Raw genomic sequence first — 16,004 nt, 5'->3', positions numbered from 1 at the left:
TTATTTTTCATTTGAAACGGAATAAGTGGAGATGTGAGTGGTGTTTTGAGACAATGGAACTGGACATTCTCTCATCTGGAGGGATTAAAGCTGACACACAAACGCTGGTGAATCTGCCTTCTTATCTCACCGTCACTTGATTTTTTTTATTCAGTTTTATTGAGTGTTCCTGCTCATGCTGAATTAGTGTGCACCTTATGGTGTATGATGTCCAAAAAAAAAAAACACAGACGTAGGTATATATGATATTTGGAATTATTCGTTTTATGACCTGTATAGTACATTTCAGAAAACTTTGTGGCACGGATGCAACATTATTCATATTCATTCGCATAACATCTTGCAGTTTGTAATCAGTGACTGCGTGTTTTTTTTTTCCCCGATCTTGCCAGTCCCCACATGTTGCTGTATGCTGTTTCTTTTGTACTCCAGGACATGCAGAGGATAGAATAGTACAGAGCAGTAAGTTCAGCGCTATATGCAATCATCAGATTCAAATGTTAACTGTTCACACACACACGCAAGGATCGTCTTTCCTACATTTACAATGTGTGTACCTGTTGCAATGCACACGCTTCTCTCTATGCTGTGGTTCCTATTACACACCTGAAAGAAAGAAACAATATATGTGAAAACATCATCGCACAAATGCAATATTATTTGAAAATGAACAGCGTCAGATTGGGTGTGGATTTATGCTGGTGCTATTACTGAAAGAAAAAAAAGATCAACATGTGTGTTGATCCTGTAGCACTGAATAAGCTCATGCGCTCTAACATCACCCCCCCCCCTCCAATCTGACTCTAAGAAACAGCACAAGTACAGACGCAAACCAAGTGTGATCAAGAGTCCCCGGTTCGATCCCCACTCATTCCAATATGTGTTCCAAATAACGATATATTATTTCCACTCTAAAACTCCACTTCACTCCCAGATAATCAATCAAGGCATGAGTTGGGAGATGCTCGTGCACGTTATAAGTCGGTGGGGGGATGGAATAGCCGGCTGCTTGCAGCTTGTTTTTATCGGCACATTTAGAGGACAAAGGATGCTGGCGTAGAGGTGCGAATGGTTTTAAGGTGGGCCGTATCTACGAGTTTTAAGCAACGAGCAATAATATTGTTTTTATCAGTATGCTGCTGCTGGAGTATTTGAATTTCCCCTTGGGGATTAATAATTTATCTATCTATCTATCTATCTATCTATCTATCTATCTATCTATCTATCTATCTATCTATCTACCGTCTAAACATACTTTTAGTAATTACCAATAGAACTATTGCATTATAGACATCTCCTATTTTTGTGTATTTTGCAGTCTCTTTGATCTGGGTGGAGAGTATTACTGTTATTCATCTGATATAACCTGCTCATTCCCAGCCAATGGATCCTTTACTACTGACCAACGGGCCATCTATGAAGCAGTGCTGAAGTCATCACGTGCAGTCATGGCAGCAATCAAACCAGGTAAGATGTAAAATGTATATATTTGTGATAAGTATATAGTAGTTATAATATTTAAACTTCATAGAATGTTCTATGAATAAACAGAAAAGTATATATTGACAATTTAAACTGATTCCTGTCTTAGGCATACTGTATGCTAACAAGCACAGATATTGGTCTTTCTTCTGGTAGAAGCCATGCTATTATAGCTACTTAGCGTTATTGTCCACATTTTTTAAGGTCAAAACAAATAACGGCCAACTTTCATAAAACTATTCAGCAGTATTGAAGTTATTCAGCCTTGCATGGTGTTAGTAGAGACCTTTTCTGGTACATTCACAACTATGTAATTGCCCTACCCAATTTCACCTCATTTGTGAATACAGTAATCCCTCCTCCATCGCGGGGGTTGCGTTCCAGAGCCACCCGTGAAATAAGAAAATCCGCGAAGTAGAAACCATATGTTTATATGGTTATTTTTATATTGTCATGCTTGGGTAACAGATTTGCGCAGAAACACAGGAGGTTGTAGAGAGACAGGAACGTTATTCAAACACTGCAAACAAACATTTGTCTCTTTTTCAAAAGTTTAAACTGTGCTCCATGACAAGACAGAGATGACAGTTCCGTCTCACAATTAAAAGAATGCAAACATATCTTCCTCTTCAAAGGAGTGCTTGTCAGGAGCAGATCACGTCACAGAGATAGAGAAAAGCAAACAGATCAATAGGGCTGTTTTTCTTTTAAGTATGTGAAGCACCGCGGCACAAAGCTGTTGAAGGCGGCAGCTCACACCCCCTCCGTCAGGAGCAGACAAAGTAAGCTGTTGAATGCGGCAGCTCACACCCCCTCCGTCAGGAGCAGACAAAGTGAGACAGAGTTTGTTTTTCAATCAAAAATCAATACGTGCCCTTCGAGCTTTTAAGTATGCGAAGCTCCGTGCAGCATGTCGTTTCAGGAAGCAGCTGCACAAAAGATCACAACGTGAAGATAATCTTTCAGCATTTTTAGACGAGTGTCCGTATCGTCTAGGTGTGCAAACAGCCCCCTGCTCAATCCCCCTACGTCAGGATCAGAGAAAGTCAGCGCAAAAGAAAGAGAAAAGTAAGCCGGGTAGCTTCTCAGCCATCTGCCAATAGCGTCCCTTGTATGAAATCAACTGGGCAAACCAACTGAGGAAGCATGTACCAGAAATTAAAAGACCCATTGTCTGCAGAAACCCGCGAAGCAGCGAAAAATCCATGATATATATTTAAATATGCTTACATATAAAATCCGCGATGGAGTGAAGCCACGAAAGGCGAAGCGCGATATAGCGAGGGATTACTGTAATAGGTATACTCCTGTGTGCATCAATGTTTTTCAAACCTGTGTACAAAGGCCTCCTGCTTGTATGCAAGTCATACACTATACTGCAAGCACAGATGGTCCTATATCTGCAATCACTCTGATTTTTACAACTGTTAAAAGAATGTATGTTTTAATGCCATGGCATTTGGCATATTTTTTCTGTCCTCCCAGCTTGGTAAGAATATTCAGAAAGTTAAATGTCTGTACAAAAACGCTGATGAACCAGAAAAGTCTTTTTAATTTTAAAGTGAAAAGAGATTTCTGGAAAGTGATTTAAATTAATTAAAAAATGTAAAGCATAAAATAATTGGTCCTGTAAGTGTTCACTGGTGCAGCCAGTTGGTTTCAGAAGTTACATAAATAGTTCAATGGAGTTCACCTGTGTGTTGACAAGAGGTTTCATTTGATTGTAGTATAAGTGCATGTGTATCTGGCAGGTCCAGTTTGTGCAGAGAGAGTACCATGACCCAACCTACACAATGAAGACAAAAGAACATTCCAACCATCTTCATGAAAATGTGATTGAAAAGTACAAGCCAGGGGATGGATACAAGAAAATATCAAAGCCAGTGAATATTTCATGGAATACAGTTAAGACAATTGCTATAACATGGAAAGAGTATACCACAGCTGTAAATCTGTCTAGTGCAGTCCATTAACAAAAACTGAGTGATCATGCAAGAAGAACTGGCTAAGATTGGAGAGATTGTGCTTGCAACTGTTGCCTGGGGACTTCAGTAGTCACAGAGTTAGGGGAGAATGGCAGTTCAGAAAAAAAGCTAGAATTTACCAGAGGCATATGAGAGACTGTGAAGTCACCTGAAAGATGGTTCTGTGGTCTGATGACAACAAAATTAAAATTTTCTGGCAATCTGACTAAACACTATGCTTGTCGTAAGCCAAATACTACAAATTATTTAAAAAACAAACCCTATTGTGAAGCACTGTAGGGATGCTTCTCTGCAGTAGGCCCTGGATGACTTATGAAAGTAGAGGGTCAAATGAATGCAGCAAACTACAAGGAAATCCTGTAGAGGAACCTAATGCAGTCTGCAACAAATCTGTGCCTTGGGAGAAGATTTGTTTTCAAGCAAGACAACCACCACAAGCAAAAATCTGCAGGAATGGCTTGAAAAAAAACAATGTTAAGTAGCCAGGTCAAAGTCTAGATCTCAGTCCAGTCTTAAGTCTGTCAGCAGATTTACGTGCATTTTAATAACCTGATTATTCACAGAAATCTGGTTTCTAAAATACCACGTAAATCCTTATTCCCGTTATGGAACCAGCTTATTTGTATCTGAGAAACATGGTTAACAGACGTAGATTTCTCTGCAGGCAACCCGGTTGTTTTGCCATGTAAACATTTAACCGGATGACAGTTTTGGAGATTTTGGTCAGCACGTGTCCATTAGATAGATAGATACTTTATTAATCCCAAGGGGAAATTCACATACTCCAGCAGCACCTTACTGATACAAAAAACAATATTAAATTAAAGATTGATAATAATGCAGGTAAAAACAGACAATAACTTTATATATACTCTGTTCACCAGCTTAGCATCTCACACACTTTCAGCAGGAACAGGTGGAACTGTCCAAAAGATTAAATTTCCTGAGGCATTGGCTCAGGCGATCACATTATTTATTCTGCATGCAATCCGGTAGTGGAAATTTATTAATCAAGTGTCAGTTTAGGTTTAATCCTGCTATTTGCTATAGATATTATGGAAACAGTGTGATTAGTTAATGCAGTGGCCAGGAATACTTTGATGACTAATTCTTACCAATGTATAAAATACATAAATTCCATTGAAATACTTTCATGCTTAACTAGGTATTTCCAAATATAATATAATTATAAGAAATAACAGCATGTTTAAATACCAGTCCAATTATACCAAAATAATATGGGAAAAAAATCTTGGACTCCAAGATAGGAATGCATTAGTGTTGCACTTCGTTATGCTCGATAAATATTTTAAGCTACATTTGTTATATTCCTAGGTGTTTCCTGGCCTGACATGCATCGTCTCGCAGATAGAATTCATTTGGAAGAACTGACAAAAATCGGTATCCTTCAAGGTAATGTGGATGAAATGGTGAAAGTTCACTTGGGTGCCATATTTATGCCTCATGGTTTGGGACATCTTCTTGGAATTGATGTACATGATGTTGGAGGATACCCAGAGGTTAGTGGAAGTTACTATACATTTTACAATGAATATACAATATTATGTTTTTGGAACCATAAAAAAATGTTTGCCTTACCTTACCCTCTAGCACTATAGCCCTAGATAAGTCTTGGCCTCCCTTATGATATTCCAACATTCTGATCTATTGACTGTGCTCCTTCTCCTTGTCCTCATACCATATTCCCAAATTTCTCCTCCACATCATCAATGTATCTTTCCTGGGTCTTGCCACTTCTTCCGTCTGGCTTTCCTCTGTATAACATTTCACTCTAATTTCCCCAATCTTCCTAGTCTTCTTAATTTCGGTGATCAGGTCCAGCTACTGACATAAGTCAATTAGGTCCAGATTTGTTCTTATTCGCCATTGTCCTTGGTTTTGCATTGGTCCAAAAATCTTTTATAGTATTTTTCTTTCCCAAGTGTTCAAGCTGTTTTCCATCTACTTTTGTTAATGCCCAGGTTTCGACTCCATACATCACAGTTGGTCAGATGATAGTTTGTATTTGATATATTATATGTATTATATGTAGATGATATTTGTATTTGTTCTGCTGTATATATTTTGCCCTCTGGGAAATCAATGAGGCTTTTAAAAGTTTTTGAAAGCAAAACAGCACCTATTGGGACCAGCAAGTTTTGCCTTAATCTCTATATGAATATCATCCTTTGCTGTTATTGTTGCTCTCAGGTATTTAAACTCGACTACCGTTTCAAACACGTACTGCTTTATCCTGAGATTCCGAACATTAACAAATGTATGTTCATCTCTTGTGTTGATCATAATTTTAGTTTTACTATCATTAATGATGAGTCCCCCATTCTGAGCTTCAGTGAAACCCTCTTCTAAACCTTGTCACATTGCTAGCTGTCAAATACATATCATCAGCAAAAGTGAAGACCTGAAGAGACCTGCTGTATATGGTACCCCCTGGGTTATTTCTCCTGACTGCTTTCTTCAGGCACAAGTTTAAAAACTAGGCAGATATTATGTTCCCCTAAATTACCCCCATATTTTTTTTTTTTTAGAAAACTCCTAGATATTTCATTTTGCATCTTAACTCTAGCTCTGGTGTTTGTAAGGGTCATCTCTACTAGTCGTATTAATTTCCTTGATATTCCAAATTCTTCCATTACTGAAAATAATTTGCACCTAGACACTCTGTCATATGCTTGCCTAAAATCTATAAATAGCCGTGCTTGTAACTAACATTTCTAAACCTACTTTAACAGTCACCTAATAAGAGGGCCCAGCACCGATCTTTGGGGCACTCCCATGCTCGTCTATTGTGCCCATGACATCTCTCCATACCAAGACACATAGGAGGATCTGCCCAAGAGGTAGGACTTAAACCACATGAGGGTAGTCCCAATGATGAAAAGGTCAGAAAGGGTGGCAAGGATGTTATAATGGTTGACCACATCAAAAGCAGAGGAGAAATCCACCAGGATGAGCACAGATGACAGGTTTGTCGTTCTTTCCGTAACGTTATCAACAACGGTGAGTAGAGCCATCTCCATGGAGTGGCCCTTCTTGAATCCTGACTGATTAGTTCTGTAATTACCTACTTGAGATGGATCAAGAGTGAGCTTCTCAACGAGAGGAGTGAGAACAGTGTAGGAAAAGTGCATGTGCTGAGTGAGGTTGAAAGATTAAAGAAGAGAAAGCCTGTAGTGACTTACTTACTTGTAAAGACCACAGAAAAATGCTTATTTAGTTCATCTGCTATTTCACTGTATTTTTAATTCCCCTTTATTATTCCTGATGCACTTCACCTCCTCCTTAACTGTTCTTTTACTACTAAAATAGTTAAAGAATCTTAGGTTGTCCTTCACCTTATCTGCTATATTCCTATATACAAAAATTTGCGTATACCCACTCCCACGCTCACTTTGAGATGTATAAAAACTAGGCATAAATCCACATACATTTTCACAGCAGCCTCCCTTGCATATGTTAAGTTTCTGCTAGGTTTTGCTAACTGGTGGCACCCAGTGTCAAAGCAGTGCTGTTGTTTCTGTGGTATGCTTTTCTTTTTTAGATTCATGTCTATGATTCAGGTTTAATCAAATACACCGAAATTAATTGCATATTGTTTACAAATTTAATTCACTCAATTGTAATCATTCTGTAACAATATAATTGTGCATGGAATGGCCAAACTATTTCAACTACCATAGCTGCTTTAGCATCTATACTAATAAAAGGCAAAGCCCTCACTGAATGACTGACTCACTCACTCACTCATCACTAATTCTCCAACTTCCCGTGTAGGTAGAAGGCTGAAATTTGGCAGTGTCATTCCTTACAGCTTACTTACAAAAGTTAGGCAGGTTTCATTTCGAAATTCTATGCATAATGGTCATAACTGGAACCATTTTTTTGTCCGTATACTCTAATGGAGGAGGCGGAGTCACGTATCGCGTCATCACGCCTCCTACGTAATCACGTGAACTGAAAACAAGGAAGAGATTTACAGCACGAGTCAAACGCGGGAACGAAGGTAAATGACGTTAATTGTTGAGTGTCTTTTAATACTGTGTAAGCATACATATTAACACATGTGCAATTAAACGTGTGCATTTACGGGGTGATTTCTCAGGCTTAAAAGCTCGCTCGCCTTTTATCAAACGCAGGAACAAAGGTAAATGACGTTAATTGTTGAGTGTCTTTTAATACTGTGTAAGCATACATATTAACACGTGCAATTAAACGTGTGCATTTACTGGGTGATTTCTCAGGTTTAAAAGCTTGCCTTTTATTAAAAAGGTAAATGCAAACTGTTTTCATTCTGAAGGGCACAAATCACGTTAGATTTCAGCCGTTAAACGCGCAAAAATGTCGGTACACCAGATAAATAAGCGCAACATATTATCAGTTGTATTGTATGCTTACAATACATATAGAAATGTGTTAATCGTTAACTAATAGTATGGGATGGTGTTTTTCGACTCGCGCCTTGATTTAAACGATTCCATGTCTTGGTGGGTTTGCGTAGCTTATTGTCAATATCTTTACACCTGTTTTTAAGACTTATTGACTGAAACGGGCTTTCACGAAAAAAGTTAGGGCTTTGCTACAGGATACACCCTCCACAAGTTAAGGAAGTAAAAATAAAAGGTATATATTTCTGTTTTATTTAAACCTTTTAAGTTCGTATGCATAGCCCCATTTGACTGTTTTAGTTTTTTTTTTTTTTTCTTTCTTCAGTAATATTTAATCTCCTTAAAGAAAAACAACATATGCATTTTACTTTTTTTGTATCTCTTTAGTAATATTTTAGTGTAAAAGGATAACCAGTATTTAAACCTTTTATGTTACTTTATAAAATTATTTTACACAATGTTGAAAAATTAATAAGAAAGCTACATATTTTGGCAGCTGCTGCTTTAATTTTCAATGAAATGAAAAAAGCTCTCCAAGAGAAAACCTCAATGAAGAAGAAACAGTTTGTACTATCTAAAAAGGAGAAACCCTCATTTATAAAGGTTTCCTGCAGATGACTTAACTGAAAATAAATGAATAGTTCCTATGTGTATAATACATATTTATCTATTTGACTTATGCCTTTATTCCAGCAACTTGCAACATCTGAGGTACAATTTGTTACATTACTTTTGTTTTTTGCAGCACAGGCAGGTGAAGTGACTTCCTCAGGGTCACACAGTGGTGTCAGTACCAGGATTTGAACTGACAAGCTCCGGGTTTGCTGAAATATTACTGAAGAAAGAAAAAAAATGAAAACGGGCAAATGGGGCTATGCATACAAATGTCCATCCATCCATTATCCAACCCGCTATATCCTAAATACAGGAGCCAATCCCTGCCAACACAGGGCACAAGGCAGGAAACAAACCCCGGGCGCACACACCCACACACCACGGACAATTTAGAATCGCAAATGCACCTAACCTGCATGTCTTTGGACTGTGGGAGGAAACCAGAGTACCCGGAGGAAACCCAGACAGACACGGGGAGAACATTCAAACTCCACGCAGGGAAGCGAACCCGGGTCTCCTAACTGGCACCTTTCACTGCGCCACCATGCCGCCCGCATACAAACTTAAAAGGTTTAAATAAAACAGAAATATATACCTTTATTTTTACTTCCTTTACTTGCGGAGGGTGTATCCTGTAGCAAAGCCCTAACTTTTTTCATGAAAGCCCCTTTCAGTCCATAAGCCTTAAAAACAGGTGTAAAGCTAAACTTGCAGCACCGCTATTCAATTACACTTGCCTAACACCTCTCCTAAGGGGAAATTCTGTGGGATCTGGGCATCCGTCAAAGCACCAATCACAGGCCCGATTAGAAAGCGGGAAGCTGTGATTTGTCGTCTCCCTCCCATGTAACAATCATAGCCCGTGTTACAACGCACTATGTATGTATGTGTGTATATGTATGTGTATATATATGTTGATATGTGTGTGTGTATATATATATGTATATATATATATATATATATATATATATATATATATATATATATATATGTGTATATATATATATATATATATATGTATATATATATATATATATATATGTATATATATATGTATATATATGTATATGTAAATATGTATATGTATATATATGTTTACATAACCTCTTTAACACACTACTTCTCCGCTGCGAAGTGCGGGTATTTTGCTAGTTGTTAGAATATATCGCAAATGGAAGAATTAGAAGAGAGTGCGTATTTATACAGTTGTGCTTGAAAGTTTGTGAACCCTTTAGAATTTTCTATATTTCTGCATAAATATGACCTAAAACATCATCAGATTTTCACTCAAGTCGTAAAAGTAGATAAAAAGAAACTACTTAAACAAATGAGGCAAAAATATTATACTTAGTGATTTATTTATTAAGGAAAATGATCGAATATTACATTTTTGTGAGTGGCAATGTTTGTGAACCTTTGCTTTCAGTATCTGGTGTGACCCCCCTTGGCAGCAATAACTGCAACTAAACGTTTCCGGTAACTGTTGATCAGTCCTGTACACCAGCTTGGAGGAATTTTAGCCCATTCCTCCGTACAGAACAGCTTCAACTCTGGGATGTTGGTGGGTTTCCTCACATTAACTGCTTGCTTCAGATCCTTCCAGAACATTTCATTTGGATTAAGGTCAGGACTTTGAATTGGCCATTCAATAACATTAACTTTATCCTTCTTTAACCATTCTTTGGTAGAACGACTTGTGTGCTTAGAGTCGTTGTCTTGCTGCATGACCCACCTTCTCTTGAGATTCAGTTCATGGACAGATGTCCTGACATTTTCCTTTAGAATTCTCTGATATAATTCAGAATTCATTGTTCCATCAATAAAGGCAAGCCGTCCAGGCCTAGATGCAGCAAAACAGGCCCAAACCATGATACTACCACCACCATGTTTCACAGATGGGATAAGGTTCTTATGCTGGAATGCGGTGTTTTCCTTTCTCCAAACATAACGCTTTTTATTTAAACCAAAAAGTTCTATTTTGGTCTCATCCGTCCACAAAACATTCTTCCAATAGCCTTCTGGTTTGTCCACATGATCTTTAGCAAACTGCAGACGAGCAGCAATGTTTTTTTTGGAGAGCAATGGCTTTCTCCTTGCAACCCTGCCATGCACACCATTGTTTGTTGTTCAGTGTTCTCCTGATGATGGACTCATGAACATGAACATTAGCCAATGTGAGAGAGGCCTTCAGTTGCTTAGAAGTTACCCTGGGGTCCTTTGTGACCTAGCTGACTATTACACACCTTGCTGTTGGAGTGATCTTTGTTGGTCGATCACTCCTGGGGAGGGTACAATGGTCTTGAATTTCCTCCATTTGTACATAATTTGTCTTACTGTGGATTGGTGGAGTCCAAACTCTTTACAGATGGTTTGTAACCTTTTCCAGCCTGATGAGCATCAACAACTCTTTTTCTGAGGTCCTCAGAAATCTCCTTTGTTCGTGCCATGATATACTTCCACAAACATGTGTTGTGAAGAGCAGACTTTGATAGATCCCTGTTCTTTAAATAACACAGGGTGCCCACTCACACCTGATTGTCATCCCATTGATTGAAAACACCTGACTCTAATTTCACCTTCAAACTAACTGCTAATCCTAGAGATTCACATACTTTTGCCACTCACAAATACGTAATATTCGATCATTTTCCTCAATAAATAAATGACCAAGTATAATATTTTTGTCTCATTTGTTTCTCTTTATCTACTTTTAGGACTTGAGTGAAAATCTGATGATGTTTTAGGTCATATTTATGCAGAAATATAGCAAATTCTAAAGGGTTCACAAACTTTCAAGCACAACTGTAAATTCTTAGCTCTGCTGTACCAATCACAGAGAAAACATGATAATTTTGCATGCCCTGGCTGCTTACCTAGTAAGATACAAAGTTGTGTTTACTGTAACATAAATCCTGAGTGCATATTTGTTCACTTTATTCTTATAGAGGGATACTTACATGGTTTTAATTTTCCCTTGGGGACAAATAAAGTATCTATCTATCTATCTATCTATCTATCTATCTATCTATCTATCTTCTCTTACATTAATTTCTGGAAAAGTGATTCATTATTCTTATACATGTACAGTTACCTTAACACTAGAATTACCTACGAAAAAACTCATAAATCCGGCCTACCTTAAATCCCTTTCCACCTCTCCATCAGTGTCTTTTGTCTTGTAAATGTGCCGATCAAGACCAGCAGCAAGCAGCCTACTATTCCATCCCCCCACCGCCACAGAATGGGCACAAAGTTCTCCCAGTTCCAGCCTTCATTATTTGGGAGTGAAGTGCTGCAGTTTTAGAATGGAAATAATAGATTGTTATTTGGAACACATGCATTTCATGTGTGTTCCATTTCTACATTAAGCTGTGCAAACACATAGTTAAAGCAGAAATGTTTTTCATATTTTAATAATAAATGACAAAATGTAGACAAAACTATATAATGTGTGAAGCCTGAAGTGCAAAGATCAAATAAACACTTTCAGAAAAGGTATAAGGATGATACAGCAGTTTCTGTGGTGCAGCAGTAAGAATTGCTGACTTGTAATCAAGAGCCTCTCGATTCGATCCTAAATGCATTGTATATTTACCGTTTTGAGTAGTGAGCTGCTCTTATTGTTAATATTATGCAATAAACACATACATTTGATTTGTGTCTGTAACAGCTGCTGTGAATTTACTTATAAAAGTTAGCATTTTTTTTCACTTGTATAGTGATTGTGACTGAGAGAATAAAACACCGCCCCCCCTTCCCATACCCCCCCCCCCCCCCCCCCCCCCCCCCCCTTACCACCAGCGACGCCAACCAGGGAATTGAAAATTCTCTGATCTGGATGGATAAAAACTGACACACAAATGCTGGCGAATCTGCCTTCGTATCTCATTGTCACTTGATTTTTTTTTTATTCAGTTTTTTTGGATTAAAAGCCGGAAGTCTGTATGACCATCAGCATCAAGTGACTCCGTGAGAACCCTAACTACAAAGAGGACTATTTCATTTATGTTAGGTAGAATGCCCAGAGGGGACTGGGCGGTCTCGTGGCCTGGAACCCCTACAGATTTTATTTTTTTTTCTCCAGCTTTCTGGAGGTTTTTTTTTTGTTTTTTCTGTCCACCCTGGCCATCTAACCTTACTCCTTTTCTATGTTAATTAATGTTGTCTTATTTTAATTTCTTTTTTTGTTTTTTATTTTTCTTCATTATGTAAAGCACTTTGAGCTACTTTTTGTATGAAAATGTGCTATATAAATAAATGTTGTTGTTGTTATTAGTATGCACCTTATGGTCCATGATGTCAAAGCCGCACTGACAAAAAACAGAGACATCGGTATATATGGTTTTTGAAATGATTAATTTTATGACCTGTTTACTACATTTCGGAAAACATTGTGGCACGGATGCAACGTTATTCATATTATTCATATTCATTTGCGTACCATCTTGCAGTTGTAATCAGTGACCATGTGTTTTTTTTTTTTTTCTGATCTTGCCCAGTCTCCACATTTTGGTGCATGGTGCTGTTTCTTTTGTACTCCAGGACATGCAAAGGAAAGAATAGTACAGAGAGGTCAGTTCCACGCTATATGCAATCATCAAATTCAAATGTTAACAGTTGCCACACACCCAAGGCCATCCTTTCTACATTTACGACATGTGTACCTGTTGCAATGTACACACTTCTCTCTATACTGTGGTTCCTATTACATTGAAGGGGCACCTGACGCTGACTCAGTTTGCTTTCCTGGGAGAACAGCTGTCTTGGAACAGAAGCTTGTCGATGTTGCATCCTCCTTTTCTTTTTCCATCACGTTTTCTTGTAAGAAGCGACAACGAAGTTCCTCTGCAAGGTGAGCCATGAACACTCTTCTTTTCTCCGTGAACCCCGTACATGCTTTGCACAGTACATGTGCATTGCTTGCCGCCAGGTCAAGCGTGTTATAGCACAAGTAACCAGCCACCTGAGTGCTCCTGCTTGCACTGAAAAAGCTCATACCTTCTGGTGCTTGATGTCAACGCAGCATGGAGAAAAAAAAGAAAGAGACAAATATGTGTGGCATTTTGAAGAAATCATTTTATGACCTGGATAGTACCAATCAGAACACATCATCGCACTAATGCAATATTATTTGAAAACGAATAGCGTGAGATCGGGTGTAAATTTATGCTGTCGTTGTTATTTATGGTCAGATCACATTGGCATAATCATGACTGAGAGAATAAAAATGAATAAAAGCAAACTTTTACAAGTACCATAAATTTACACCCAATGTCATATATATATATATATATATATATATATATATATATATATATATATATATTATGGCCCCGGGAAAGACCCAGGACACGCTGGAGGGAGTATGTCCCTCGGCTGGCCTGGGAACGCCTTGGGATTCTCCCGGAAGAGCCAGAAGAAGTGGCTGGGGAGAGGGAAGTCTGGGCATCTCTGCTCAAGCTGCTGCCCCCGCGACCTGAACTCGGATCAGTGGAAAAGGATGGATGGATGGATATACAGTGCATCTGGAAAGTATTCACAGCACATCACTTTTTCCACATTTTGTTATGTTACAGCCTTATTCCAAAATGGATTAAATTCATTTTTTTTTGTCAGAATTCTACACACAACACCCCATAGTGACAACATGAAAAAAGTTTACTTGAGATTTTTGCAAATTTATTAAAAATTAAAAAATTGAGAAAGCACATGTACATAAGTATTCACAGCCTTTGCCGTGAAGCTCGAAATTGAGCTCAAATGCATCCTGTTTCCCCTGATCATCCTTGAGATGTTTCTGCAGCTTAATTGGAGTCCACCTGTGGTAAATTCAGATGATTGGACATGATTTGGAAAGGCACACACCTGTCTATATAAGGTCCCATAGTTGACAGTTCATGTCAGAGCACAAACCAAGCATGAAGTCAAAGGAATTGTCTGTAGACCTCCGAGACAGGATTGTCTCGAGGCACATATCTGGGGAAGGTTACAGAAAAATTTCTGCTGCTTTGAAGGTCCCAATGAGCACAGTGGCCTCCATCATCCGTAAGTGGAAGAAGTTCGAAACCACCAGGACTCTTCCTAGTGCTGGCCGGCCATCTAAACTGAACGATCGGGGGAGAAGGGCCTTAGTCAGGGAGGTAACCAAGAACCCGATGGTCACTCTGTCAGAGCTCCAGAGGTCCTCTGTGGAGAGAGGAGAAACTTCCAGAAGGACAACCATCTCTGCAGCAATCCACCAATCAGGCCTGTATGGTAGAGTGGCCAGACGGAAGCCACTCCTTAGTAAAAGGCACATGGCAGCCCGCCTGGAGTTTGCCAGAAGGCACCTGAAGGACTCTCAGACCATGAGAAAGAAAATTCTCTGGTCTGATGAGACAAAGATTGAAGTCTTTGGTGTGAATGCCAGGCGTCATGTTTGGAGGAAACCTGGCACCATCCCATCATGCTGTGGGGGTGTTTTTCAGCGGCAGGAACTGGGAGACTAGTCAGGATAAAGAGAAAGATGACTGCAGCAATGTACAGAGACATCCTGGATGAAAACCTGCTCCAAAGCGATCTTGACCTCAGACTGGGGCGACGGTTCATCTTTCAGCAGGACAACGACCCTAAGCACACAGCCAAGATATCAAAGGAGTGGCTTCAGGACAACTCTGTGAATGTCCTTGAATGGCCCAGCCAGAGCCCAGACTTGAATCTGATTGAACATCTCTGGAGAGATCATAAAATGGCTGTGCACTAACGCTTCCCATCCAACCTGATGGAGCTTGTGCCAAGCTTGTGGCATCATATTCAACAAGACTTGAGGCTGTAATTGCTGCCAAAGGTGCATCGACAAAGTATTGAGCAAAGGCTGTGAATACTTATGTACATGTGATTTCTCAGTTTTTTTATTTTTAATAAATTTGCAATAACCTCAAGTAAAATTTTTTCACGTTGTCATTATGGGGTGTTGTGTGTAGAATTCTGAGGAAAAAAATGAATTTAATCAATTTTGGAATAAGGCTGTAACATAACAAAATGTGGAAAAAGTGATGCGCTGTGAATACTTTCCTGATGCACTGTATAAAGAAGTTTTGTTAGGTACTGAAAGTAATGCTGCTTAATGCAGTATTACAGTAAATGAAGTGCTTTTTTTAGAGGATGTTCTTCATCAGAGAAATAAATGCAAACAGCATGTTGACAGTAAAAAAAAAATCAGGTTACATGAAAGATGATTGGTGGCAATGAATTTTGACATTTCTGTTGAATATTCTCTGAACCTTAAGATAAGGTTGTCAAGGAGACACATACTGTAGCTTCAAGCACCCAGAGACCTCATTAGGACTTGTTTGCTAATCATATAGCCTAGTTTTCTTTTATTTCCACCCCTTGAGAGCTTAATCATTATTTCAAACTCATTCAGTATGCCTGTGATTTTATTTTTAAGAAATTGATAAATAGATGGTATGTGATTCTGTTTTGTATAAACTCTGTTAATTAAATTCTATTAATTTTAAAGGGTATATTATTGGAA

At 38.5% G+C, this 16,004-nt stretch overlaps 1 protein-coding gene across 1 annotated transcript in view; it reads left to right on the top strand.

The window, feature by feature from the left end:
* The window catches only part of pepd (peptidase D), a 347,373-nt gene that overhangs the window by 315,553 nt on the left and 15,816 nt on the right, over positions 1-16,004 (top strand). The window contains exons 12-13 of the mRNA XM_051931543.1: positions 1,319-1,467; positions 4,803-4,987. Of these exons, the coding sequence (XP_051787503.1) occupies positions 1,319-1,467; positions 4,803-4,987 (334 nt within the window). The remainder of the gene's footprint in view (positions 1-1,318; positions 1,468-4,802; positions 4,988-16,004) is intronic.

This window comes from Erpetoichthys calabaricus, chromosome 9 (assembly GCF_900747795.2).
Source record: "Erpetoichthys calabaricus chromosome 9, fErpCal1.3, whole genome shotgun sequence".
NCBI classification, from domain to species: domain Eukaryota; kingdom Metazoa; phylum Chordata; class Cladistia; order Polypteriformes; family Polypteridae; genus Erpetoichthys; species Erpetoichthys calabaricus.
The sequence above is the reverse complement of the archived record's forward strand: the minus strand, read 5'-3'. Positions and strand labels throughout refer to the sequence as shown.